The sequence below is a fragment of the Apus apus genome, chromosome 12 (genome assembly GCF_020740795.1).
Source record: "Apus apus isolate bApuApu2 chromosome 12, bApuApu2.pri.cur, whole genome shotgun sequence".
Lineage (NCBI taxonomy): Eukaryota > Metazoa > Chordata > Aves > Apodiformes > Apodidae > Apus > Apus apus.
Window position 1 is genome coordinate 933,008 of NC_067293.1, and position 25,121 is coordinate 958,128.

At 55.3% G+C, this 25,121-nt stretch overlaps 1 protein-coding gene across 6 annotated transcripts; it reads left to right on the forward strand.

Moving 5' to 3' along the window:
• Positions 1-1,544: 1,544 nt before the first annotated feature.
• LOC127389639 (BTB/POZ domain-containing protein KCTD12-like) lies at positions 1,545-23,608 on the forward strand. Of its 6 annotated transcripts, XM_051630328.1 has the most exons (5): positions 1,545-1,568; positions 3,488-4,388; positions 16,269-16,325; positions 18,559-18,681; positions 22,809-23,608. In XM_051630328.1, the coding sequence occupies exons 2-5, from the start codon at positions 3,512-3,514 to the stop codon at positions 23,294-23,296; spliced, it is 1,545 nt and encodes a 514-aa protein (XP_051486288.1). In that variant the 5' UTR covers positions 1,545-1,568; positions 3,488-3,511; the 3' UTR covers positions 23,297-23,608. The 6 variants fall into 6 exon arrangements, 4 of the variants coding, with proteins under 4 accessions (XP_051486288.1, XP_051486290.1, XP_051486289.1 ...); XM_051630330.1 differs by lacking the exon at positions 22,809-23,608 and having other exon boundaries at positions 18,559-19,233; XR_007890679.1 differs by lacking the exons at positions 18,559-18,681; positions 22,809-23,608 and having other exon boundaries at positions 3,488-4,681; positions 16,269-16,308.
• Positions 23,609-25,121: the final 1,513 nt, after the last annotated feature.

A 25,121-nucleotide genomic window follows, 5' to 3' on the forward strand; every position in this document is an offset into this window, starting at 1 on the left:
TCCCCAATTTGGATCATTTTTCCCAATAGTTTGGTGAGGAAGAATTTGGCTCTCCCAAGTTTTCCAGGTCTTTTTTCTCTTAATTTATAGCATTTGCAGGTGAACCAAAATGTTGAGGTAAAAAAAAAAAACATGAAAAAACAAATAAACAAACAAACAAACAAAGTTAAACCCATTTCCCCTCCCTCTTTTCTATTTCTATTTTTTCCTTTCAGGGCATTTGTTGTTCATTTCTAACATCTCAAAACCCTTTATCCCATTTCCAACTTCCCCCCATCTATAAATATATTCCATAAAATCTGCACATGGGAAAGTTCCTGTTTGAATGTGTGAAAAGTCAGCCTTGGCAGCCCTGACCCACGTCACCAGGAGCCACCAGCCCCGAGTTCACAGGATGCTGCTGGATCCAAGACACCTGCACTAAGGTGGGATATGCCAGGGGCTGCTCCCACCTGCAAGCAGAGCTGCTGCTGCTGGGCAGCCCTGTGATTTGTGGCACAATAAAAGCCACCAGCCCTGATGGGACACATGCAAAAGCTGATCCATGAGCTCATCACGGCCATGCCAGGGCCAGGTTTGCACAGCCAGGCTGGGATGGCTTTTCCACACCCAGGGATCCTTCAGCAGCCCCTGACTTGCTACAGCAGGACTGATACCTACGGATTTATCCTTTTCCTGACAGAGCCAGGGAACAGAGAGACGTCCCATCTCCTGCTGTGCTGCTGGGGAAGGGGCTGTTGGGGAAGCAGCTGAGGGAGCTGGGGCTGTTCAGCCTGGAGACAAGGAGGTGAGGGGAGACCTCATCGCTCCCTACAACTGCCTGAGAGGGGGTTGGAGCCAGGTGGGGGTCAGTCTCTCCTTCCAGGGAACAAGTGGAAAACAGGGGAGGCTGAGGTTGAATCTGGGGAAATTTCTTCCTGGACGGGGCTGTCAGGCTGCCCAGGGCAGGGGGGAGTCCCCATCCCTGGAGGGATGTCACAGCCCTGGAGATGGTGCTGAGGGACATGGGGCAGGGGTGGCCTGGGCAGGGCTGGGGGAATGGCTGGACTGGATCACCCTGAAGATCTTTTCCAACCCAAATTATTCTAGCAATCTGAATATCAAGCCACTGCTGGGAGTCACTGTGTTCTCCTGTCTTTACGGAAAACTGGGCTTTTCACCAAACGAACCAAAAAAAGAGATGGATTCCCACTTCTCCCACTTGCCCTCTCCAGGAACAAACAGCCCCCACAGAAGAGGCACTTTGTGCACCGCAGGGCAGCAGCCAAAGGGCCGACACCCCCTTTTCCCACGCCCGGCCTGGGGGTGCGGGGCAGGCAGCCCCCCCGGGGGGTGAGGACCGGGATGCTCCCCAGGGCTGGGCTGCGGCATCGGCGCTTTGCCGGGGAAGGAGCGGGGGGTCTCCCGCAGCCCCCCGCCCTCGGCGGGTTGGATGGAGGGATGCGGGGGGATGGAGGCTGCGCGGGGCGGGAAGGCGGGGCCGGGGCCGGGACTCACCGCCTCCCTGGCTATAAAAAGCCAGAGCCGGGGCCGGGCGGGGGGAGCGGAGCCGCGGAGCCGGGACGGAGGTAACGGGGATGGGCGGGGATGGCTTGGGGAGGGGTCCCTTGATGGGCTGCAGTGCTGGGGAGGGCTGGGGCTGTTCCCCTTCGAGCCGGACCCTTCCCCAGCACTGCGGGTTGATTTATATACATATATATTTTTATTTTCCCTGTGTCCCATCCCATCCCTGCGAACTCTGCCAGGGACAAAAGGACCCGGCTGCAGGCGCGGGCAAAGCTCCTGCCTGCTCTTCTCTGACCGCATCGCCCGAGCAAGGGGCTCGGAGCCGCGGCCGGAGAGGATCTGGGGAGCTGGAAGCCAGATGGACCGCGCTGATCCTCTTTCCCAGCTCTTCCTTGGCACAGGTTCCTTCTTCCAGCCCGGCTCTCCCTCCGAGCTGAGGGTGATGAAACGCAGGCTCAGCCCACCCCCAAAAAAAAAAAAAAAACACCCACCGACTTTTTTCTTTACCCTTATCCTGTTGTGCTGCCTTTTTGGCTGCGGGACCAGGCTCCGGGGGTGCAGGCAGCTGCTGCCAACTTCAAAGCAGTCCCAGGACTGCGGTAACATCTTGCAGAGCTCCAGCCCTGCCAGGCAGCTCGGGACGCGCGGGGGAAAACACAGACACACACTCACACAGACACACACTCACACAGACACACACTCACACAGACACACACTCACACAGACACACACTCACACAGACACACACTCACACAGACACACACTCACACAGACACACACTCACACAGACACACACTCACAGTTTTTTCCCGTTATCTCCCAAATCCCTGCACGGAGCACGGGCTGGAGCCCCTTTGCTGAGCCAGGTTTATGTAAACGCCGGTTGGCGAGAGGTGCCCGGGAGTGGGTTTGCCGGTGGGAAGTGGATAAATAGCCGGCTGGCTCAGGGCTGCTCCGGGAGCCTGGTGGTTGTCCTGGTCCCAGACCCTTGGAGAGCTTCTGCCGCCTCGCACCTGCCCCCGGCTTGGCCTCGGGTGTCTGCTGAGCGCCTCGCAGGAGCGAGGCTGGAGCAGGAGTGCCGAAGGGCACTGTCACTCCATCCTTCATCGCCACATCCAGCGCTGCTCTGCTGGCCGAGCTGCGGGTGCTCCGCGCCTGGGACCGTGAGCTTTCCCCCCCCGCCCCGGCTCCCTGGGAAGCGCTGCTGGAATGCCGAGCGGTCCTGGCACGCTGGGCAGGATCGGGTGGCCGCTCAGCCCCGGGGGGTGACAGTCCTGCCGTTCCTGTTGTCAACAGCAGAGCAGTGTCACTGCACCTTCCCTGAGCCCCGGCCGGGGAGGTGGGGAGGGCTGGGGGGGTGACGCTCAGAGCAGGGTAATGCTCTTCACTCCTCGCGGTGGGGAATGGAGGGCACCAGCAGCTAATGCTGCTTATTCCAAGAGCAGGGATTAGAGGTGAGAGCTGACTTCTAGACTCCTGGAGAGACTGGGGCCTTATCCTGTACTGTTCAGCCTGGAGAAGAGAAGGCTCTGGGGAGACCTTAGAGCACCTTCCAGTGCCTGAAGGGGCTCCAGGAAAGCTGGGGAGGGGCTTGGGACAAGGGCAGGGAGTGACAGGTTGTGGGGGAACAGTTTCAAGCTGAGAGAGGGGAGATTTACATGAGGTCTTGATGAAATTCTTTCCTGTGAGGGTGGGGAGAGCCTGGCCCAGGTTGCCCAGGGAAGCTGTGGCTGCCCCATCCCTGGCAGTGTTGAAGGGCAGGTTGGATGGGGCTTGGAGCAGCCTGGGCTGCTGGGAGGTGTCCCTGCCCATGCAGGGAGGTTGGAACTAGATGAGCTTTAAGGTCCCTTCCAAACCAAAGCAGTCTGGAATTCTGTGCTTGCTGACCCAAAGTGAGTGTGATCTGGCTTGGGATTGGTGGGACAATGAGCTGTGTCTGCTGGCAGCCCTGGCGCTGGCACGGTGCTGGTTTCTGTTGCAGGTGGGAAGGCAGCAGGAGCTCACTATGGCCCTGGCAGACAACACGGGCTGTGCCAAAGCCAGCGAGGACTTCACTTTCCCTGAGATCATTGAACTCAATGTGGGTGGACAAGTCTACATCACCCGCCACCCCACGCTGGTCAGCGTGCCTGGCTCACTCCTCTGGGAGATGTTCACCCAGAAGAACATCCGCTCCCTGGCCCGTGACAGCAAGGGACGCTTCTTCGTGGATCGGGATGGCTTCCTCTTCCGCTACATCCTGGATTACATGAGGGACCAGCAGCTGGTCCTTCCCGATCACTTCCCGGAGAGGAGCCGCCTGCAGCGCGAGGCCGAGTACTTCATGCTGCCGGAGCTGGTGAAGATGCTGGCCCCCAAGCTCAGCAAGCAGAACTCCCTGGGAGACGACCCGTGCCAAAGTGACCCCGAGGAGCTCTCCCCCAACGCGGAGGCCACCCGCAACCTGTCCTCTGCCGGTGCCCCCCTCCCCAGTGCTGGAGCTGGCGGCCCCGGGGGGGCTGCCACGGCAGGCGCTGCTGGCGCCGACGTCCGCAGGGCGGGTTTCATCACCATCGGCTACCGGGGCTCCTACACCCTGGGCAGGGACAGCCAGACAGACGCCAAGTTCCGCCGGGTGGCGCGGATCATGGTCTGTGGCAAGACCTCGCTGGCCAAGGAGGTCTTTGGTGATACCTTGAATGAGAGCAGGGACCCGGACAGACCCCCGGAGAGGTACACCTCCAGGTACTACCTCAAATTCACCTTCCTGGAGCAAGCCTTTGATAAACTGGCCGATGCTGGCTTCCACATGGTGGCTTGCAACTCCACGGGCACCTGTGCCTTCGCCCATGACCAGACAGATGACAGGATCTGGACCTCTTACACCGAATATGTTTTCTATCGTGAGTGACACCAAAACCCCACCCCAAACAAACCGAACGCCAACTCTCCCTTTCCTCTCCTGTGCTGGCTGTTGCCTAGAAGGTAGACATCCAACCCCAAGTCCCAGTGTTTCCCCTTGGCCTCCTTTTACTTTTGTTCTGGGGTCCCCCCCCCTCCTTCCTCCACGTTGAACCTGTTCAGCTCGTCCTTGCAGCAGCTGCTGACCACCAACCTTCTTCCCTCTCTCCGACTCCTGCAGTAGCCACCCATAGCTCCCAACCCTCCCTGGATGTGTGGACTTGGACACTGTCGTGTACGTGTTTTGGGTGGGAGGGAGGGACGCAAAGGACCATGCTCTGGATGAGTCTGTCCATGTTGGATGTTGAACTCTGCTCCGGTGCCCTGCGGCTCCCCGGGAACATGCCACCTACCCTGTGCTTGATCTGCCAAGGGGCTGGAGGGAGCACGGGTTGGTTTAAGGACATGGAGAAGGGATGGGGGGGCAGCAGAGGAGGGTGGGGGTGGCAAGAAGCAGCCTCGCAGCAGGGATGTGTTGCCATTAGCCTGTGTAAGCAGCTTAGTGTGAGGCTGCAGTGCCGGGAAGGTCAGAGCAAGACGCGCTGGGAGCCGCGGCATCGCTGTGGAGCGGGGCTGCTGGGGTGGGGGTGGGCAGGCAGCTGCTCTGTTCATGCATCCATGGGGAGGGGGGGGGTGGGGGGTGTGGGGAGGGCTTTACACACTGTAGGGCGTCAAGTGCTTATCCATCTCTCCAGCTCGTTGGAGATCTGTCAGGAAAAAAAAGGCCCTTTCCTGTGGAGTAGAGCGGCGCCTCGGGCTTCAGAGGGCTGGGACGCTGCAGGAGCAGCACCTGGGCTCTGCCACGGCTTCATGGAGCAAAAGGGGGTCTTTGCCCAACGTGAAAGGCTTTGCCCTTTTGGTGGTCTCTTGCAAAGGTCTTTCCAACCACAGCTCTCCAGGGCCCGTGCTGGTCCTGGTCCTGCTGCTGCTTCACCGTGCCCGGGCAACGCGCAATAAAGGAGCAAAGCTGTCTGGCCTCTGTCTGCGTCCCGAGGTGTGAGGGAGGTGGTGCTGGGTGCACCCAGAGGTGTTGCTCGAGCAGGTACGTGTGTGGGAGCAATGTGCTTTAGTACATGGATTCCAACAAAGAGGAGAAGAAAGGCAGACGAGCCTCCTGGAGCCCTCCTGTGCCCATCCTCCTTTGCCTTGAGCCCTCAGGCCGATCCCCAGTTGTGACCCAGTGCATCCCTGCGGGGATGCTGGTGCCAGCCCAGCCCTGCCTGGTGCCTTCGTCCCCTTCACTCCAGCAATGAAGCTCTTTTCACTCCATGCAAGCTCTGGCATGAGGGATGAGCAGTTGGAGGTGGCCCTGCCACCCTGCTGTCCCCAGCTGCTGCCTGCCCCGTCACTGTTCTTCTGCCAGCTCTTGGCTCCCTTATGCTCCCCTTAGACCCACCTTCCAGGCTGAGAGAGTAGAGATTTCTCAGCCTGGAGAAGAGAGGGCTTCAAGGAGACCTTAGAGCACCTTCCAGTACCTGTCAGGAATACAGGAAAGCTGGGATGAGACTTTTTGAGAGGAAAATGGAGTGATAGGATGAGGGGGGAACGGTTTCAAGCTGAGATGAAGGGAGATCTGGATTGCATATGAGGAAGAAATTCTGTGCTGTGAGGGGGGTGAGACCCTGGCCCAGGTTGCCCAGGGAAGCTGTGGCTGCCCCATCCCTGGCAGTGTTGAAGGGCAGGTTGGATGGGGCTGGGAGCAGCCTGGGCTGGTGGGAGGTGTCCCTGCCCGTGCAGGGGTGGGACTGGATGGGCTTTAAGGTCCCTGGCACTCAGGGTGAGTAAAAACCCTGCAGTGAGGTGGCCCTGCTCTCCCGGAGAAGGGGAAGGCAAAAAGGGTATTTTTCTGAGGGCCTGTTCCTCATTGCAACAGTGTTTGTTGAAGAGGAAATGACAACTGGCTTTAAAAAAAAAAAAAAAAAGAAAAAGGAAGTTGAGCTCTGGGTGGAGAGAGGCTGAAGGACAGAATTAAAACCTCGTAAATTAAATTAAAACCTCTTCAAGGGGAAGGTGCTCCATGTTTGCTTGTATTATTTAAATTATTCTGAGTGTTATTAATTAGAACTGATGAGGAAAAGAAATCGCTGCCTTGTGAGAAATGCTGGTGTCTTGAAGCTTTCCCCTCTGGAACTGGACTGAGAAATTGGTACCAAAGGAGGAAACGTTTTTCCAGAGGGAGAAACCATCATGGCAAAGTCAACTTTGAGGTGGTTTTGATCTGCCAGGTTATGTGATCTGGGCACTTAAACCTGATACTACCCTAAGTGAAATCCAGTCAGAGCAGAAGAGGTTACTTCTGAGTCATTTTCAAGTCTCCTGGTTTGCATGCAAGCCAGTGCTTTGTGGGGAAAAAGGTTGTTGAGATCCCTTTCAAAATTTCAGTATCTCAAAAATACAACAAACTTGGGGGTGTTCCTTTTCTCTGCATGTATCTAGTAACAGAAAGAGCCTCCTTTTGCTGCTGCCCATAGCTGGGAGGAGAACCTGGTCAATTTGATCCTTGACAGAGACCATTCACAGGGCAATGGTAGCATGTAAAAAACATCTGTTTGAGGTTTGCAACCTCTGAACCATCATGGCAAGTCAGGGGATGGCTGAAGTTCTCTTGGTCTCCAGGGCTTCAAGGAGAAGGTACAGAAGGTGCTTTCCTGATGTCACCTGTTTTGTAGGCTTTTCCTGGGAATGTGCCTGGATTCCAGATTGTTTCCGGATCTCAGGCTGCCTGGTGGACCACAGTGGTCTTGTCTCTGTGTTGGGCTGGCTCAAAGCACATGGACCTTTGCCATCCTTGAGCTTGTGATCTCCCCTCAGCATCTCCCACTCTCCAGGCTGTGCACAGACTCAAGGGAAGACTCAAGTCCTTTATGGATCAAGAGGGACAGAAAGGGTAGAAGCAGCAGTGGCTGGAAGCTGTACCCACCCTCTTTGGATCTGAAAGGAAAAAAAAAACAACCAAAACAAACAACAACAAAAAACACCCTGTTTTTAGCAGCATGGGTATTGTCCACTGAGACAACTTGCTGGAGAGGTGGGGGTTCTTCAAGTCTTGGTGCAGAACCAGCAGCCTGGACACTTCCTGTAGGAAAAGGTTTAAGAAATCAAGCTTTTGGGCTGAGTTCAGCAGCTGACACCAGCTGGCTGAAATGTGCAGGAGGTGGGATGAGATGCCAGAGCATTGCTCAGCCCTGGAGAGACCTTGGAGCCTCCTCCCTGAGGCCCCAGGAGGAGCAGGAGAGGACCCACAGCTCAGCAGTAAGTGCTGGTGTGTGCTGAAGGTCAGGAGAGACAGAAGATGCTTTGGGTTGGGTCAGTTGTTCCAGCAGCTGGTGGAGAGCTTGCAGGAGCTTTGCCAAGTGGAGCTTGTCCAACATGTGTGGACAGCTTGTTCTGAGCTAAAGCAGGTTGGACTTGGGGTTGTGGAGATGGTTTTTCTTAACAGGCTCGTGCAGTCAGAAAAGGTTTTTCTTTGTTCTAAGTGGTGGATGGCTGGGAATTATCACCCTCCCTTCCTCTGGGACAGCTGTGCAGTATCTGACTGAAATATGTTCTTGCAAATAGGCTAAACCAGGTTCCACCTAAATCAGCTCTGAGTGCCCAGTACCATCCCTGCATCCCACGTATTCCCCCTCCCTCCTCCAGTGGTGCCAAGTCCATCCTGCCACCAGCATCCTTAGAGTCACCCTGAAGGACACAGGAGCCCCCAGGGCAGCTGGACAAACCAGGCTCAGCCCCACAGTGTCCTGGGCTCTGCCCAGACCCCAGTGTTGGGGTTCCAAGGAGGAGGAGACAGTGATTAGAGTTTCAGATGCAACCCGGGATGCACGTGCCCAGTTCCCCAGCCCCATGTGAGCCCAGTTTGAAGCCTCCTTCTAAAAAGGCAGGTTCCTCCAATGTTGAGGAAGTTGCCCCGAATGCCTAGATGGTTTGAGCTCAATTTCTTAAGGAGAAAGGTTTGTGTCACCCCTCGCTGTGTTCCTTCCCTTTTCTTGAAGGACCTGAATCTGAGGGCTGGTTTTGCTCCAGCTTGGCAGTGTCTCAACTCTTAGGTTACACCCAGTCTCATGAAAAACATGTCTGGGGATGTAGCAGACCTCCTCAAGTCCCATTCTTCCTGCCCAGAGCGTGAGCTGAACCTTTAAAAAGCAAAACCACAGCAGAAAACAGACTTTGTGGGGCTCCCAACCCTCTGCTGAGCCCACGCAGGAGTCAGGGAGCCCCGCAGAGCAGGAGCCTGGGTCAGAGCCCTGGCTGATTTATGGGTCCCCTGTGCAGGCAGCTCGAGGTGCTGAGCAGAGCAGGGAGACTGAGGGTGCTCAGAGGGCCAAGGCTTGTGCTTTGAGCCCCTACAGCACTCCTGTTGGATTGCAGCTTCCTATACCAGCTCTTCCTCCATCCCAGCACAGTTTGACCCACCAGTCCCACTCTTGTTTTGATTCAGATACCATAGAATCCCAGACTGGTTTGGGTTGGAACGGACCCTTAAAGATCATCTAGATCCAACCCCCTGCATGGGCAGGGACACCTCCCAGCAGCCCAGGCTGCTCCAAGCCCCATCCAACCTGGCCTTCAACACTGCCAGGGATGGGGCAGCCACAGCTTCCCTGGGCAACCTGGGCCAGGGTCTCACCACCAGAGCCTCTTCTTCTGACCCTGCCTCAGTTTCCCCAAACCACAGCAAAAGGCAAGCCAAGCCTCTGGTCCCTGCAGGATAACTAAGAAACTCACTGAGTTACATGGGTTGGCCCCAGCTGGGAATCACTTCCCCAGAGCTGAGGCTTTCAACCTAAAAAAAAAAAAAAAACAACAACAAAAGCAAAAAAGAATAATGCTGTGATCCTTCCCCTCTGCAGCAGCCCAGCAGATCACAGCTCATTCAGTGCAGCCCTGCTCACCAGGCTGGTGCACCCTCTGTGTTCCCCAGTCTTCCTCTTAATAGACCATTTTAATCAACTCAAAGGATTAAATGACATTAAGGACCCAGGAGGATGGTCTTCCCCAGCTGCAGAGGATGGTGCAGGGATGCTGGGGATGGGCACATGCATGTCACTGTGTCCTCTCAAGGAATGAGGAGTGGGGGCAGTGGGGTGACAGGGGACAAGGGTCCCCCCTGCATGGCTGGTAGAAGCAGCAGTTCCGTGTGTAGAGTCTGTAGTTAAATGGAGAGAAAAGAGCCAAGTAAACAGGAAACTGTTTCACAACCCTCCAGACACAGCCTGTCCCGAAGCCTCCCCGGGGATGGGGTGTCTCTGTGGGCTGCTGTGCTCACACGGGGTCTGCTCTGTGGGTGCTGCTCATGGGTTGTTGGGTGGTTTTTTTTGTGGAACTTGCATGTTTTTAAATGCCTGCACCAGGCAGCTGGGCTTCCAGCTTCTCGCCTGTGTGAGGAGAAACGTCTGGTTTGACTTCAGTCACTTTCATGGAGCGACTCCAAACCTGCAGAAACCCAGGGTACAGCCAGTGCTTCCCATGGGCGTTCCCAAAACATTATTGTTCTTTGCTCCTCTGGGAGGATCTAACACAAAACCCCAGGGGAACAAAAAAAGCAACCCGAAGCAAACCAAGAGGAGCCCCTCACTGCAGCCCCTTAACTAGCAGTGTGCTCCAGGGGAACCAGGGTCCCCAGGTCCCACCTTGGAAGGATTCCCAGTCTTCTGGAAGTCACGAACAGGCCAGAAAAGTACTTCTCAGCCTGCTGGAAAGCTGAACACGTCCCAGGCTTCTCGGGGTCATGATAAGGGCTTGTTGCCTTCTGCCAAATACCTCCCTCATCTCAGGAGGGAGCGTTATCCCCCCCAAGAAAGGAGGCATTTTTGGGACAAGTCACCAGGAAGGGGCTGCAGGTTTCCTGGAGGAGAAATGTGGTTGGCTCCCCAGCCCCTCCCCAGGGCAAAGAAGGCTTCCCTGGAGGCTCATGGCCAAAATCAGCGATCCCCTGGCCAGCAGTGGTCACTGTGACCTCCTGCACAGATGGACGTCCCACCAGCGATAAGATCAGCAGCTCCATGTACTCTCAGGGAATTACCAAGGTCTTGGAGGAGAAGCCTGGAGGGGCCAAAGGGCAGCTGTGGTGGACATGTGGGCATGGGCTGAGCTCTGGACCTGTGCTGCCAGACATGGACCAGCTCCCTGGGGGTGGGCAGCTGGAGAGGTGGGGAAGCAGCAGGGGACAGTGTCCTCCAGGAGCTCAGTCACCCTTTTCTCCGTAGATCGATGCTCCAGCAGGAGGGGGTGATGGATGGGAGGCAGCATCAGCCGGGAGGCTGGCTCCAGCTGGGGCTGCAGCTCCAAAGCAGACCTGTTGCCAGAAGTGTTTCTTTGGTTGCCCCAAGCAGGCAGTTCCTGGGATTGAGCAGATTGCTCCAACTTCAGCACAGGTTCACAGAGCCATAGAAAAGACTCCCAGAATGGTCTGGGAGGGACGAGGCCTTTAAAGGACCACCTAGTCCAACCCCCCTGCAGTGAGCAGGGACCTCTTCAACCAGACCTGGTTGCTCAGAGCCCCATCCAACCTGACCTGGAATTATTTCCAGGGATGGGGCATCTCCCACCTCCCTGGGCAACCTGGGCCAGCGTTGCTTTGTTACCCTCAGTCACCAAGAAGGTCCCCACCCTGACGGAGGGTCCCATCCTCCACAGAGCATCTCCAGCCAAAATCCACCACCTCCTGCTGTCCCATCTCCCAGCCCCATCGCTCACCCCAGCACAGACCAGCTGGCTTTGGGGGGGCAGGAGGAGGGAATGCCATTCACTCGCAGCCGTGTTGCTGCTCCCTGCCTGCAGAAACTCAGCACCACCTGCGAAACAGCTTTTTTTCCCCCTCCCCACGAATTTTCCCGAAGCCTGGAGCAGCCCCGGCGGGGGAGGAGGTGGCCTGGAGCCCAGCCCGGCCCCACATCTGCACAAACAGCGCTCGGGGGCGTCATCCATGTGTCGGGAGGCTCGAAAGGGGCTCCAGCCGTGCCCGAAAATACCATCCCTACCCTGTGGTTTCTCCCTGGGGAACACGCAGCCCCAGCCCTTCCCAGGCAGCAAGGAAGAAATTGCAGGTTTGGGTCTTTTTCTGTGGCTGTGGGGAGTTTATTTTCTCCTGGGCTGCGTCGCTTTCCTGAGGAAGCCGCTTGTCGGGAGCTCGGGGCATTAGCTCCACCCTTGGTAACCTGGAATGTCACTTGTGGAATGAGTCTGTGGGGCCTCAGCCCCGCCGTGGAGGCTGTGGGGTCCTTGTGTCTAACTGAACCCCAGCCTCGCTGGCAGGGGTGGGGGGCAAACCTGGGGAGCAGGGGTCGTGGGGGGAGGAAGGAGAACCAAAAAAGGATCCAGATGTAGTGATTTCAGCTGTGAAGCCCAGCTGTCATCTCTGGTGGCTGGGGCTGGCTCCAGAGCCGCTGAGCTGCGGGCTGAGGGGGCAGGTCTGAGGCCAGCCAGCAGCAGGGCTGGATCCTCCATGGGCTCCCATCAGCTCTGCTGGCTGCCACCAGGATTTGGGTGATGGGGCTCAGGCCTAGTTTTGTACACACAGGTGTCTGTGGTTCCTGCAGCCTCACCACCACCCTCACCGGGAAGATTTTCTCCCTAATATCCAATCTCCATCTCCCCTCTTCCAGTTTGAAGCTTTTCCCCATATCCTCTCCCTCCCTGCCCTTGTCCCAAGCCCCTCCCCAGCTTTCCGGGAGCCCCTTCAGGCACTGGCAGGTGCTCTAAGGTCTCCCCAGAGCCTTCTCTTTTCCAGGTTGAGCACCCCCACCTCTCTCAGCCCGTCTCCAGAGCAGAGCTGCTCCAGCCCTGGGATCATCTCCATGGCCTCCTGTGGTTTGGCTCCACATCCTTCTTGCCTTGGAGACCCCAGAGCTGGACACAGTGCTCCACACATGGGTGGCCCTGGGGTTTCCCAGCACCTAAGCGTGCAAGTTCACAAGGGTGGAGACCTTGTCAAAGAAGATGTGTGTCAGACAGGGACATGTTTGCAGGAGCCAGAGCTGTGGGAGAGCTGGGCTGTGTTGTTCTCCTCAGCACGAGGCTGGGACTGGGATGCCCTGCCCTCCCCGGGCCGGTGGGTGGAGATAGATGTTGTTGAGCTGGAGGAAGACCAGAGGAGTAAGATGAGGTTCAGCAACCACAGCTTATTAGGAAATGTTGAAGAAGAGGGGTTTGTTTAGTCTGGGAAGCAGAAGACATGAGAACAGTCCATCATCAGGCAAAGTTTAATTATGCAATGAATGGTCATCAATTGTACTGGAAGGTCCCTGGAGAAAGGATGAGAATAAAAACACTTCACTGGCTGTAGTGAAGGCTGGAGCTGGACATCACTGGAAGCTGTAGCAGCTACAGGAGTGACCTGCAGGCAGGTGTCTGGGGAGGCCTGGTTCCTCCTTCCTGGCAGAGCTAAGGTTAGACAGACATCAGAGATGATCCTGCCTTCCTCCTCTCTGCCTGTGCCTACCTCCCCAGCTCCCTGCTGCTCCAAGGTCTTCTCCTTAGCCCACACCTCTGCCCACAGCCCTGTCAGAGCTGGCATCTTGTGGTTTGCTGCAGGAAATGAGCCGGGGGGTGGGTTGTGCACCACACCTAAATTTAAACACCTTGCCATACAGGAAACAGGGGGAAGGGCTCTAGCAGGCAACTGGGAGCACCCAAGTGAGGTTCTTGGTGTCTGTCGGTGAACTCGTGCAGCTCAGGAGTTTGTGGGGTCACTTCTGCTCATGAGCTCCTCCAGGAGTCCCAGATTGTCCTGGTTTTCCAGCCCTCAGGACCCCTCAGCCTGGTCTGCATGTGGCAGTGGGGGTGTCCCCTCCACTCACACCTTCTGCAGCCCCACCACCCCCCAGCCATGGGGAAGAGCAGGGAAGGAGTTGTCCCACTTCTCAGCCAGGTACTTTCTCCTTCTCATCTTCACAAGATGCTGTTGGTTTTCTCCACCTAGACCCTTCTTTCCAAGGAGAAGCCACGGCTCAATGTAGGGCCACCCAAACCACCTGAAGATACCCCTCTATGGCCAGCAGCATCTTTTTGCCCTTCACCCACCAGAACAGGACTGAAAGGAGCCTTGATGGGAATTGGAACAGGGAGGAGAGAGCGACAGGTTTGTCTTCATCCCTTGGCTTTCCTCCTGGCCACCCCACGTGTGTTCACCTGCCTGTGTCACTGGTGAGGAGCTGTAATCCAGCAAAGCTGTGATTTATGTTTCATGCCATTTTATATCTGACCTGAAACAAAATCTGGGGCTTTAGTGTTTGGTTTGGTTTTTGTTTTTTTCTTTTCAAGACTAGAATCAAACAGACTAAAAAAATCAAGCCATTATTTAAATAACCAGCAGATGGGACCTCAGTGGCTCCCGTGTAAAGGGATTTCCCTCCAACCTCAAAGCCTGGTGGGCTGCAGCTTTCTGATTAGTTCTTCCACAAATGACAGGGGTAAAAAAAAACACCCCAGCCCTTGCCCCTGCTCCTGCCAAAGCCATGCTGAGGGTGGGCAGGGGCAGGAGAGGCTGGACCACATTGGGTGATGCTGACACCAGAGCCTCCCCGCCCGTCTCCTGCCCTTTCCCTCCCCCTCCTCCTCCCTGTGCCCCTCCAGGCTGCATCATCTGATTATCACTCCTTTCTCAGAAATATGAACTCGGCACTGGACGTGTCCTGGTAATCAAATCAACCCTGGATGATGTTGAGGGAAGAACAGAGAAGCTTTCTACTAATGAATAAACCACCAGGGATTAAGTGCCCCGGCCCATCTCGCCGAGCTGCCCACGCAGGCTGGACGTTAGGAAACCAGAGCAGGAGGAGGGGATTTATCTGAGCTCCTACCCATCTCTGAGGTTTCAGACCGGGGTGGAAGGCCCCCCAGCCTGCTGGGTGTTCACCCTGCACCAGGGGAGTTTCTGCTTAGCCCTGACCAGGGGGTGGGTGATGCCCCATGTCCTGCAGGGTCATGGTTTCTGTCTCTTACCGCGTTCAGTCGTATCTGAACTGATTCTGGGAGGCCAGCTTCTGTGGAGGGGGAGGCTTTCCCTAAATACATGTGTTTGTCATGCTGGCAGTGCTGCCATCAGCTTTCTCCGTACGTCTTTCCCCTTCAGCCTTGACTATTCTGCTCTCCCCTCCTCATTGTAGAACTTTAGGTCATTCACAGCTTTTCTGAGCAGCTTCAGGCAGACTTGAATCATCTCTGTCCTAAGGAGAAGTGGCCAGGACTGAACTCAGAGCCCTACTCCCTTCCCCAGAGGTATTTTTGCTGTTTTCTGTGGTTTCTGGTCCCCCTGCCTGACTGCTGAGCCAGCATCTCTCCCTCTGCTGACCATTACACCCAGGTCTTACATTTTTTTTCTCCCTCTCCTGAGTCACTGAGGCTGATTTAAAACCCACCAGGGTGTGTGAAAAGTTCAAGTGGTGTTTTCTGATGGGCACCCATTGCCACTCCTTTTCACCCACCAGCAGTGTCCCTTCCCCACGTCCCCTCCAGCCCTTCCCAGCCTCAGCCTCTGATATTATTTTCTCTTCCCTGCAAAATGTTTCCACTTCACTGTTCCCCCTTTTTCTTTTTGCATCATGAATAAAAGACTTTCATCCTCAGCTGGATTCCCAGGGATGTCCTGTTATATTATCTGTATGTTGAGGCTGAGCTCTTGATTCCATTTCTTCTTTTCTCTGCTTTAATAACCTTTTAATACACCGTGGAAGTTACACAATCCCCCCTTGGCTATTGAGTTTCCTTAAAAGCCTCTTCCACAGCCTTTATCAAAAAGCCCTCAGGAAAATGTATTAACTGTTCTCCATTGTGCACTAGTTTGTTGACTTAACATAAGACAAACAGATTTTTATTTATTTTTTTTTCCCCCCTCTGTGTATTAGAAGCACAGAGGTGGTTTTAAATTCTGCCTTTAATTATTATTTCAATTTGCTTGCTGTGTGCAGGAGCAAGTGCAATTCCTAAATGGATCTTTGCAAACAGGCTCAGGTGAACCATATATTTGCTGAAAAATGCAGGTTTGGGGTTAATTAAGACGAGTTGCAAATTCATCAAAAAGTATAGGAAATAGTGCTGAAAACCTCTTTTTTTGGCATGTGAAAAATGGGTTTCCTTCTTCAGCTTTTAAACAAAATATTCCAATTTCCCCTTTACAAACAATATTTCAAGATTAAGTGTAATTTTAACCTGCCTCTCCACATGGGATTAATGGGTTTCTAGGGGAAAGTTCTTGTCAATAGCAACCAGCTGAAACCAGAGAGAGAGAGATGGCTGGTTCCAGCCCACTGTTCTTCCATAATGGAACCAAATTAATTAACAAACTATTTAAGGCTGTCCTCCAGCCCTTCCTCTGCAAGCAGGAAGCAGGTTGTTTATGTCTTTCTACAGCTCAGGCTTCCAGGGATGAAAACCAGAGGTTGTTCTCCAGGCCTCCAGTTCCTTTGTCCTTCCAGGTAGGAAAAGCATGAGTAGAGATATGGTTGTGGTGGTGCCCAGGTTTGTGACCCCCTCAAGAGTACCAAGGTTGGCATCTTAACCCAGGGGGTTGGTCTGCTCCCAAATCTTCCCCATCCTCAGGGAAGGGACCTGTTGGCCCCTTGCCTTGTCCTTGCACCTACAGGCCATCTTTGGAAAATAAAAATGGGCTGGTTTAGCTGAACCAGTTAAGGTGGATTTGAGCTGGTGAGCTTTTTCCTGGGCTGAGAGGGCTGACAGCTTGCTCTCTACTTCAGAAAGGTGTGAAATGCTCCAGAGGAGTGCAACATCCCTCCCAAATGGGTGTGCTTGTGTGAAGAGAGGTCACCAGAAAGGCATCATGGTGGAGCAGAGAGCCAGACCCACACCTTCTCCTTTGTTTCTAGGTCCTGTTGTGCAAGGCCAACTCTCCAGGCAACTGTCCAGGCACTGCAGCCTTCCAGGTAAAAGCAACCCAAGGGGTGTCCTAGGGAGGTGGGTGAGGGTGGTGGTGGAGATGGGGATTCAGGTCTGTCTGGGGAAGGAGGTGGCTGGAGGGTTTGTGAGTCAGTGCTGGCTTTGTGCTACTTGAGATTCCCAGGTGGCCCAGTGATCAGTCTCACTGGCCACTAGAGCTCCCATGGTGCCTTCAGTCCCTTCACTGCACCCATGGAATGTCCTCTGAGCTGTTGTGCTTGTTGGACAAATTGGGTTGGGGACCAGAAGTGAAGCTGACCCGACAGCTTTTGGGGGGACTTCCAAGTCTTCCCAAATCCTGCGTTTTAACCTCTTTAAAAGAGGTTAAAAGATCAGAACTGGATCATGGAATCGTTTTGGTTGGAAAAGACCTTTAAGATCATCAAGACCAACTGTCCCACAGCCCAGCACTGCCAAGTCCCCACTAAACCATGTCCCTGAGCAGCAGCAGGAGGGTCAGACAGCCACTCCTCCTGGATTTTTAACTTTGACTATGCCCTGAAATTCCTCTGGTTTTGCTCAAATTCAGAAGGAAGTCACCTGTTCAGGCAGTTTACATCATGGACATTTTTTTGGTAAGCTGCCTTGCTGAAAAGGGAACTTGAAAATCTCCAGAAGTGATGCTGGAATGGAGTTTGATTTTTAGCAGCTTCCTTTGCAGAGATGGCTGAAACTCCGTGTTTGATCCAGCCTGGTCCAAATCCAGGCTTCCCATCCCAAAGGTCCTTGCAAGAAAAAAATGGAAACTCCAGCCCTTGCCCGGCTGTGATTCCGAACAAAAAAAAAAGGGGATGGACGCGTTTCTCCCGGCGGGGAGCAGAGCCCAGACCCCCCTGCCCGTGCAGAGCCCAGGGACGAACGCGGGATGGCAGGGAGCGGGGCTGCGGGATGCGGGGCTGCGGGGCTGCGGGCTGCGGGGCTCGGGGCCGGCGAGGTGCAGAGCCCCAGGGAGCAGCCTCGGGGGCCGCTCTGCTCCTGCCCCGTCCTGGCAGCGCTGGGGGGAGCAGCCCTGCCCGCAGCTCCGCGCTTGAACCCAAGCTGCAGTGAGCAGGGGGAGCGGGACCCGCCCCATGAGGACGCAGGGACGGACCCTCGGCGGGAGCTGCTGCACCAAAAAGCCGCCGGCGGGCCCGGACCGCGGTTCCGAGCCCTGCTCCCTTGGAGCCTCCTTCTCTGCAGACGTTCCGTCCCGCCCGGACACGTCCCCGTGTGATACGCTCGGGGTGACCGTGCTGTGGCCGGGGGGTTGGGCTGGGTGAGCTTTCCCGGTCCCTTCCAGCCCCGGGATGCCGGGCAGAGGGGCCGGCCGGGCCAGCCCGGGCCGCTCGGTCCCCGCTGGCCTCGCCAGCCCACGCGGCCCCCAGAAGGGTCTGCGGGTGCCCCCGGGTTTGGCTCAGGTTCCTGCCCGGCTTCAAGGGCAGCAAAAATAGCTGCTCTGGGGCAGGAATTAAAGCCCTTGGTTACAGACACCCCGACGGGCGGTGACCGCAGGGGCTTGGCCAGAGGCTGCGGGTGAAGATGGTTGTTCTGGGAGGCAGGAGCCCGTGTTTGCAGCTCAGGGAAGAGCCGGGAATCGGCTCAGAAACCATGATGAATGACGTTGGCGACAGGCAGGGGCCGTGCCGGGATCCTGCTGCCCTCTCCTGGATGCAGCACCGTCCTCGGGGCGGTGGAGGTGGAGCACGGCCAGGTTCCCCTGACCTGCGGGCAACCACGGGCCGCCAGAAGCTGCTCAGCCCTTCAGAGGCTGCAGCACCCCGGCCCCGCTCCCTGCTTCCCGTGGTGAGGTGGAGCACAGTTTGGTTGCACACCGAATCGGGGTGACCTTGGCCAAATGCTTCTCTTCTCTCTGCCAGAGCACAGATGGCTTCGGTGCAGGGAGGCCTTGGAAGCTGGTGACACCAAGGTTTAGGGAAGAAGGCAGAAAAAGAGCTTTGAAGAAGGAGGAAGCAGAGTGGTAGATGGTGGGAGGCTGCGGGAGGTGGTTCCAGGCACTGCCCAGAGCTGGAACATCACCCCAGGAAGGTCTCTCTCTGGGAGGCATTGGGGATGATCCCAGCAGATGCTGCCCAGATCACTCTCCACCCCAGGCACCCAGCATGGTGCTATGGGAGGTGCTTTTAGACTCTGTGGGCAACCAGCTATGGCCACCACACACACCCCTGGCCCCTTCTCACACTTCCTGTGCATCACTTGCCATCCAAGTTTTTCTTCTTTCAGGTAGCTCCTGGCTCAGCCTGCCAACCCCCCAGCCTTTGGAAATGGAGCACAGCCCAAAAAACCACATGTCATCTTCTGAGCCTGTCCTGGACCTCCAGACAGAGAAGACAGAAGCATTTCCAGGTGAGAAATGTGCCAGTTGGCTGTCCCTGGTGCCTCCAGTCCCACCGTGCAGAGCCAAGCACTGATCGTATTGATGGACCTGCTCTTGGCAACAAGCCCTTGATAGGGATGTGCTTTCCTCTTCATGGTCTCTCCTTCCTGCTGTGTCCTGCTCCTTCACCCCAAATGGCCAGATTTGCTCCTGACTCTGGTTATGCCAATGCCAAGCTGTGCCCAGGCTTGGAGTCAAAGGCACATTGCTTGGTTCAGGGAGGACACCCCAGACTGGAGAACCAGCTGGTGGGAAGTAGATGGCACAGCTTCTTTTGGATGAACTGTGGTGGGGTCTGCGCTGCTTATAAAGCCTCTTTCCATCAGAGCTGGGATGATGGGGTGTGGGCTCGAGGCTTCATGTGTGCAGGCTTTGTGGGTCTCTTCTCAGCCTGCTTTCCCCTGCTGTGCAAGCTGGGGAGCTCTGGTTTAGCCCCCAGGGCCCTAATGCTCAGCCTCGTGGCTGGAGGGTGGCAGAGGAGTGTGAGACCTCCACTTCTGAGCATCCAGCCCAGGCAAGGTGGGCCCTCCAAGGCCCTCCCCAGCTGGGGTTGTGACCCATGGCCTCCAAGACTGACCAGGAGCTGCTCCAGACTAATTCCTCAGGTAGATCTTACCCCCAGTGATGGGCTTGACAAGAAGTGCTCAATAAAAGCTGCTTCTGCTTCACATGGTGTGGAAACCTCTACCCTGGGCCAGATGTTTTGCTGATGTCAAGCAGCAGGGCTCTGTTGGCTTCAGTTACAGCAGCTTGCAACACGCAAGGCCCTGGCTCTGCACCCTCACCCGAATTTGACCTCTGCTGTCTGGATCATCCTGCTCTGCCAAAACCATGTGTTATCGTTCCCGTCGCTGCACGCGAGAAGCACGGCCAGATGAAGCAGTTCTGCAAGGCCTTGCTCCAAGAAAGCTGCTGTCCATCGTGTCCACACTCACCACCCCTCAGCTGGCCCCTCTTGAGGAGGCTCCTCCAGCAAGTTGTGTGCAGATGGTGTTCTCAGGACGGGCTTTGCAGGGACCTGGGACATCCCAGCAGGAGGGGAAAGCAACACCTCTCCCTGCCTGTGCTGGGGGAGGCAGCAAGAGCTGGGAGACCCTTGGGGGGCAGTTGCTGCTTCTCCCACCTTTCCAGGAGCACCAGAGAAGCAGATCTGTGCAGATGTTAAATGAACCAATGGCTTCATCACTTGGATGAAAATCCACCACTGCTGACCAAGGGGGAAAGAACAGTTGGGCTGCTGAGATCCACCCCCTGCAGCACTGGGGAGAAGAGGAGATGAGGAGGAAGTTGGAGCTTCAAACCATCGTGGGATGGGGGCAGAACAGCAATTACTGGCTGGTCCACTGAGGGGCCTGGAGAGTGGAGAGGGCTGGTTTAGACCCTGGTGGGGGCTTGGCCCTGAATTGACTGCAGAAACACACCTTTATGGTATGTGTTCCACCTCCAAACAGACCCTGGTGCTGACAGCAGAGGGTGGCTGGAGTTAGAGATCTGCCCAGTGTTCCTGACACATTTAAATGGAAAAGGGCCTCAGTTACCAGCATCAGTGGGACACATGGTCCCAACAGCAGATCCCCCTGACCAGCTGTCCTCCCCCTGGAGAGCTGGACCTTGCTTCCCATCAGCTCTCAGAAGCAAACCTGAGATCCCTGATGCCTGAACCTACGTTGCTTCCTCCTGACAGCAAAGGGCAACCTGAAGGACAGAGAAAAAGCAGGATTCTTTCTTTAAGGCTACAAGGTTGGATCTTCCAAAGTGTGCACTTTGCTGCTTAGATGTTATTTTTTCTTCTGCTCCTTGCTGAGATGTTGCAACAGCAGGAATTGATTATAAAGACAACAGCAAGGGAGAGCCAAGCAAGGATTTCTGCCACCCATGCAATGAGTTCTGGGCTCAAGCCACTCTCTGCACCTGCACATTACAGATAATCAGCCCAGCTGGAGCTTTCTGCTGAGCTGAGCACCTTCTGCCAAGGGCCCCAGAGGTCCAGCTCAGTGGGATGGGGCATTTCCAGAGCCATGTGGCAGGACTCGGGCACCACCCCAAGAGGAAAGTGCATTGGAACAACCTCATGTGAGGCTCCCAGGGCCACCTGGATCTGTGCCATTAAACTGCCTTGTTAGAGCATGCGAAGCAGGAGCAGCCCCTCTGCTGGTAAATACATACATATATTGCTCCACGGGGCATAGAAAGGATCTTGGACTTCAGCAGGGAAGTTGAAAGCTGAGGGCTGTTTGTCTGTCCTGGTCCTGGCCCCTCCAGGTCCTGCTGGGGTTGCCATGGCAGTTAATCCATCCCCACCAGTCCCTGATGCTGCAGATCTAGCACCAAGCTCCATCTCTGGGGTGTGCAGAGGCTGAGCTGCTGGCAGGCAGGGTCACAGGTGGGTATTTGTGCCCAGCCTTGTCTGCCTTTGATAAAATAAGGAGGATCAGAGCCAAGCAGGGGAGCAGACACCAGGTTTTGGGCTCAGATTGACTTTCCAGTAAACAATTCTTTCCATCAGCACCTGCTCTCTGGGCACAGTCCAAGCCCCTCATCACTACCAGGCTCTCCATAAGAGTTCATGAGAAACCTTTAGGACAAAGGGTAAATCCAGTTTCTGAACACACTTCTAAGACAAGGAAAATGTTGGTTGATGTTCAGGTGCCCATACACCAACTAAACATGCTCTCCCAGCTCTTGCTTTGAAGCTTTTATCTATCTTTTTGCCACAACCCCTGATGTTTTAGAGGCTGAAAGGAGTTTAATAAGCTTGTAAAGGAGCTGACATTCCTGTCTGACCCCGAGTGATGTGCTGTTGCTTTTTCCATTTAAAAACTGGAAGGAACAGAGCTGTTGAAACAAAGGCACGGAGTAGAAACAGAGATGCACAGAGCCCAGCTCCTGCCCATGGTGGGGCTTTCCCCCTGAGCCCCAACCCTCTGCTTGGAGCCAGCTTAGAGAATGCCTTTTTTTTTTGGGACGAGAAGATTCTCCCTTTCTATTTCAGGGAAATCTGGGTCTGTGCAGCAGGTGGTGGGAAAGGAAAAGTAAGCTTGGGGGCCAAGGCAGTCTGAGCTGGAGATGCCCCGTTTGGCTGAGGAAGGACCCTGGGAATGAGCTGCTCCTCACCTCGGTGTGTCAGGACCTTGTGTCAGCCCCCTTCTTCTGGCAGGCACCCCCAGAGCCTGGGCACAGCTCATCTCTCTCTCCAGCACTCTGGAAAGCAAGTAAAACTAACCTGTGTCCCAGCAAAGCAGCGAGGGGTGGGACAGTGTCCCACAGAGCCCTGCTGCTGGTGGGCTGCAGCCTGTGGGGTGCCCTCAGCAGGGTTATCACCAGCACATGGGCTGCCTTGGAGGTGTCACTTCCATGCTCTGGTTGATGCTCTGAAGCAGGAAGGAGTGCCATGTGGGAAGCAAAGTCTAAGAGCGTTGAAAAAGAGAAAATCAACCTACTTAACAGATCTCCTGCCACACCACTGGGCTGTGCTCCCCGAGCTCAGCAGCCCACAAGCATCCCAGGCAATCCCAGCTCCAGTGGGAACACAGCAAGAGCAGAGAGATGGCAGGAGGGTGGAGGTGGTGGGTTTGCAGCCTGGCAGCTACAGATAAGATGATTAAAGCAGCATAAGAACTTTGGAGTTGGTTTTTTTTTTTTCTATCACTCAAAGAATTTGGGATGAAGATTCATCCTTGTAACTTCCTGGAGAGATTTGCCAACAAAAATCCAGACTTCAAGGTTTCTGCTTCATGATGGATGACATGTCTGCTCTCCATCTCTGGTAATTTCAGTGCTGGAGCTCTCTGCAGCTGCCTGAGAGGAGGTAGGAGCCAGGGGGGTTGAACTCTTCTGCCAAGTTACAAGTGATAGAACAAGAGAAAATGACCCCGAGTTGCCCAGGGGAGGTTTAGATTGGATCTGGGGAACAATTTCTTCATGGAAAGGGTTGTCAGACCCTGGCCCAGGCTGCCCAGGGCAGGGGGGGAGGGATTTCAAATGTGAGCCAAGGGACATGGTTGAGTGGTGGCCTTGGCAGTGTCCTGTGCCCAGCTGAGCTGCCCCCAGCCTTGCTCGAGATGTTCCTCACACAGCTCTCTGCTTTCCTTCCCAGCCCATGGTGACCCAGAGGAGCCAAAGCAAAGCCATGAGCTGAAGCAGGACCCAGACAGCCCCAGTGCTGGGGACAACCTGACAACCTCCATTGCAAGCAGTTGTGTTGAGCCCATCCCAGCTCCAGACCCAGGTGACACTGTCCCAAATGCAGACCCCCAGCTGGAGGTGAAGGATCCCAGTCCCACCAACTCCTTGCCATGGCCAGAAGCTCCTGAGGAGTCTCCAGCCCGTCCCAACACCCTGGACTTCTCCAAGTCCCTGAAGAAGCTGGAGGAGGTGAAACAGATGGGGCAGAGGAGAAACAGTGACCACGTGAAGGAGAACGGGGTGGAGGTCAGTCCCGCGCCGGTGAGCGAGGAGAGGAGGATGCTGGAGTCTGAGCTGGGAAAGTGCATCGAGGACTTCAGGAAGATCAAGATCCCCCTTGTCTTTCCCAACAAGAAGAGGCAGTGGCAGAGCGAGCTGCTGAAGAAGTACCAGCTGTGAGAGCAGACCACGTCCCAGGGGATGTCCTCCGGTAGGTCGGGTGTCTCCCCAGGTGGGTGGCAGAGGGTGTCCCTGCTCCCAAGGGGAGGAGTGTGGGTTGCTCATCAAGCCCATCCAGCTGTCACAAGGGCTACAAGCCTGTACCCGTGCTTCTCACCACGAGCATCTGGAGGGAGGTGTGATGTCCTCAGTGGCATTAAGCACAGGTGGTGGGGCACAGGGAGCAGGAGGAGGTGCAGGGTCAATGCTCAGAGCCAGAGCTTCCACATTGATGAGAATGAGTTTTCCTGGAATTTCAAATAATAAATATAGTTGGTGTTGAAAATGAATTCCAGCCTCCTCTTCTCTTTGTCTGAGCTCAGCTGTTCTGAGCTATGGTTTGGACACCCATTTGCCTGCAGTGACTGGAAGTTGTCCACCCGGCCCCTCCGTGTGGAGGCCCTTGACCCCAGTGGGAGGACTTCAAGTTTAAACAGGCCAGGGGCAGAGCTTGTTTCACCCTGAGCAGAGCCCTGGGCACCAGTTCTGGAAAGCAGGTTTTGTTTCTGCTGTTGGTCTTGTTTCTGTCACTGACCTCCTGTGGGATGCTGGAAACCTCAGGTCCTCCCTGCCAGTTCTGCTCCTCCCCAGTGACTGCACATCCATCGTGCTGGCAGCCTGTGGACAGTGCTGACTGCTGCAGGGCCACACAGCCCTTCTTCTGCAGCCATCAACACTGTCCCCGTCTTGGTGACAGGGCAGGAGAACCACAGATCACTGGGACACTCTCTCCTGCCAAGGGAGTGAACATCTCAGCTTCTCTCTGTTTATTTTCCACAAATGCCTCAGCTTTGCTTGAGCAGCAGGAAGCCATTAATTACCCAGTGACAGTGTTCCACAAGCATCCCTTAATTGAATGCCATTATCCCTTAATTAATTAAATGCCAATTAATTACCAGGAACATTGCATGACACGTAACAAATGCCACCAGCTAGTTGAGACAGAATAATTTAAAACCTGGTGTGCGTGGCCCAAATGATAACGAGCAGGAGTTGTCCAGCAACGCTTGTGGGGCCGCTTCCCTCAAGGCAGGCGGGGATGTGCTGGTGGGATCCGAGCTCCTCCAGACCTGTGTTCCCCCAGGAAAGCTGGAAGAGCTTTTGCTTTTTCAAGCCTGGGCAGGCAGTGGCCTCTGCTGCTTTCCTCTGGCACCACCCGTGGATTCAAAGCTGGGCCAGAAATGTCCCAGGAGCTCAGGTCTCCTGCCACCAGTGCTGAGCGGGAGGGACTGGGATGTTTGGTGGGCTCCTGCCTGCTCAGCCACCCAGGGGTTAAAGCCTCGTGTGGCTCTGGCCCCTCTGCAGATCATGGCCTATCTCAGATGAGTGCTTAATGGCCTGAAGGAAGGATGGCAAATGGATTCTATTTTTCTTTTAAGTGAGCAGTGAAGCCAGGAGCAGAGCCCGGGGGGGCGGGAAGGCACGTACAGGCACAAACGGCTGGAGCTGATGATCTTAAAGGTCTTTTCCAACCAAAATTGTTCTATGGATGGATGGAAAAGGCAGAAAATGGAATAATTACCCTTCCAGAAGTACCCCCTGTGTAAACACCTATTTCTAAAGGTTACCATCAGACACCTCACATCTGCCCCCGGGCTCCCTCCTCTCTCCTGCACTCTTAGTTTTCAAGACCTTCTTGGAGGACTGCTTGATCACCTGCCTTCAGGTGGCAGAAAGCTCCTGCTGGCAGCAGGAAAGTCAACCCCACTCCGAGAAAAGGTTGGGGATGGGACTTGGGGAGACCTGCTTCTAGTTTGCAGCCTTGCAGCCACCCCAGCCACCTCCA

Bases quoted from the DNA above. Each gene is read 5' to 3' on its own strand.
- LOC127389639 (XM_051630328.1), top strand. From the start codon at position 3,512: ATGGCCCTGGCAGACAACACGGGCTGTGCCAAAGCCAGCGAGGACTTC. The intron at 4,389-16,268 runs GTGAGTGACACC...CTTTGTTTCTAG, and splicing joins CACCGAATATGTTTTCTATC to GTCCTGTTGTGCAAGGCCAA. The intron at 18,682-22,808 runs GTGAGAAATGTG...TTTCCTTCCCAG, and splicing joins GAAGACAGAAGCATTTCCAG to CCCATGGTGACCCAGAGGAG.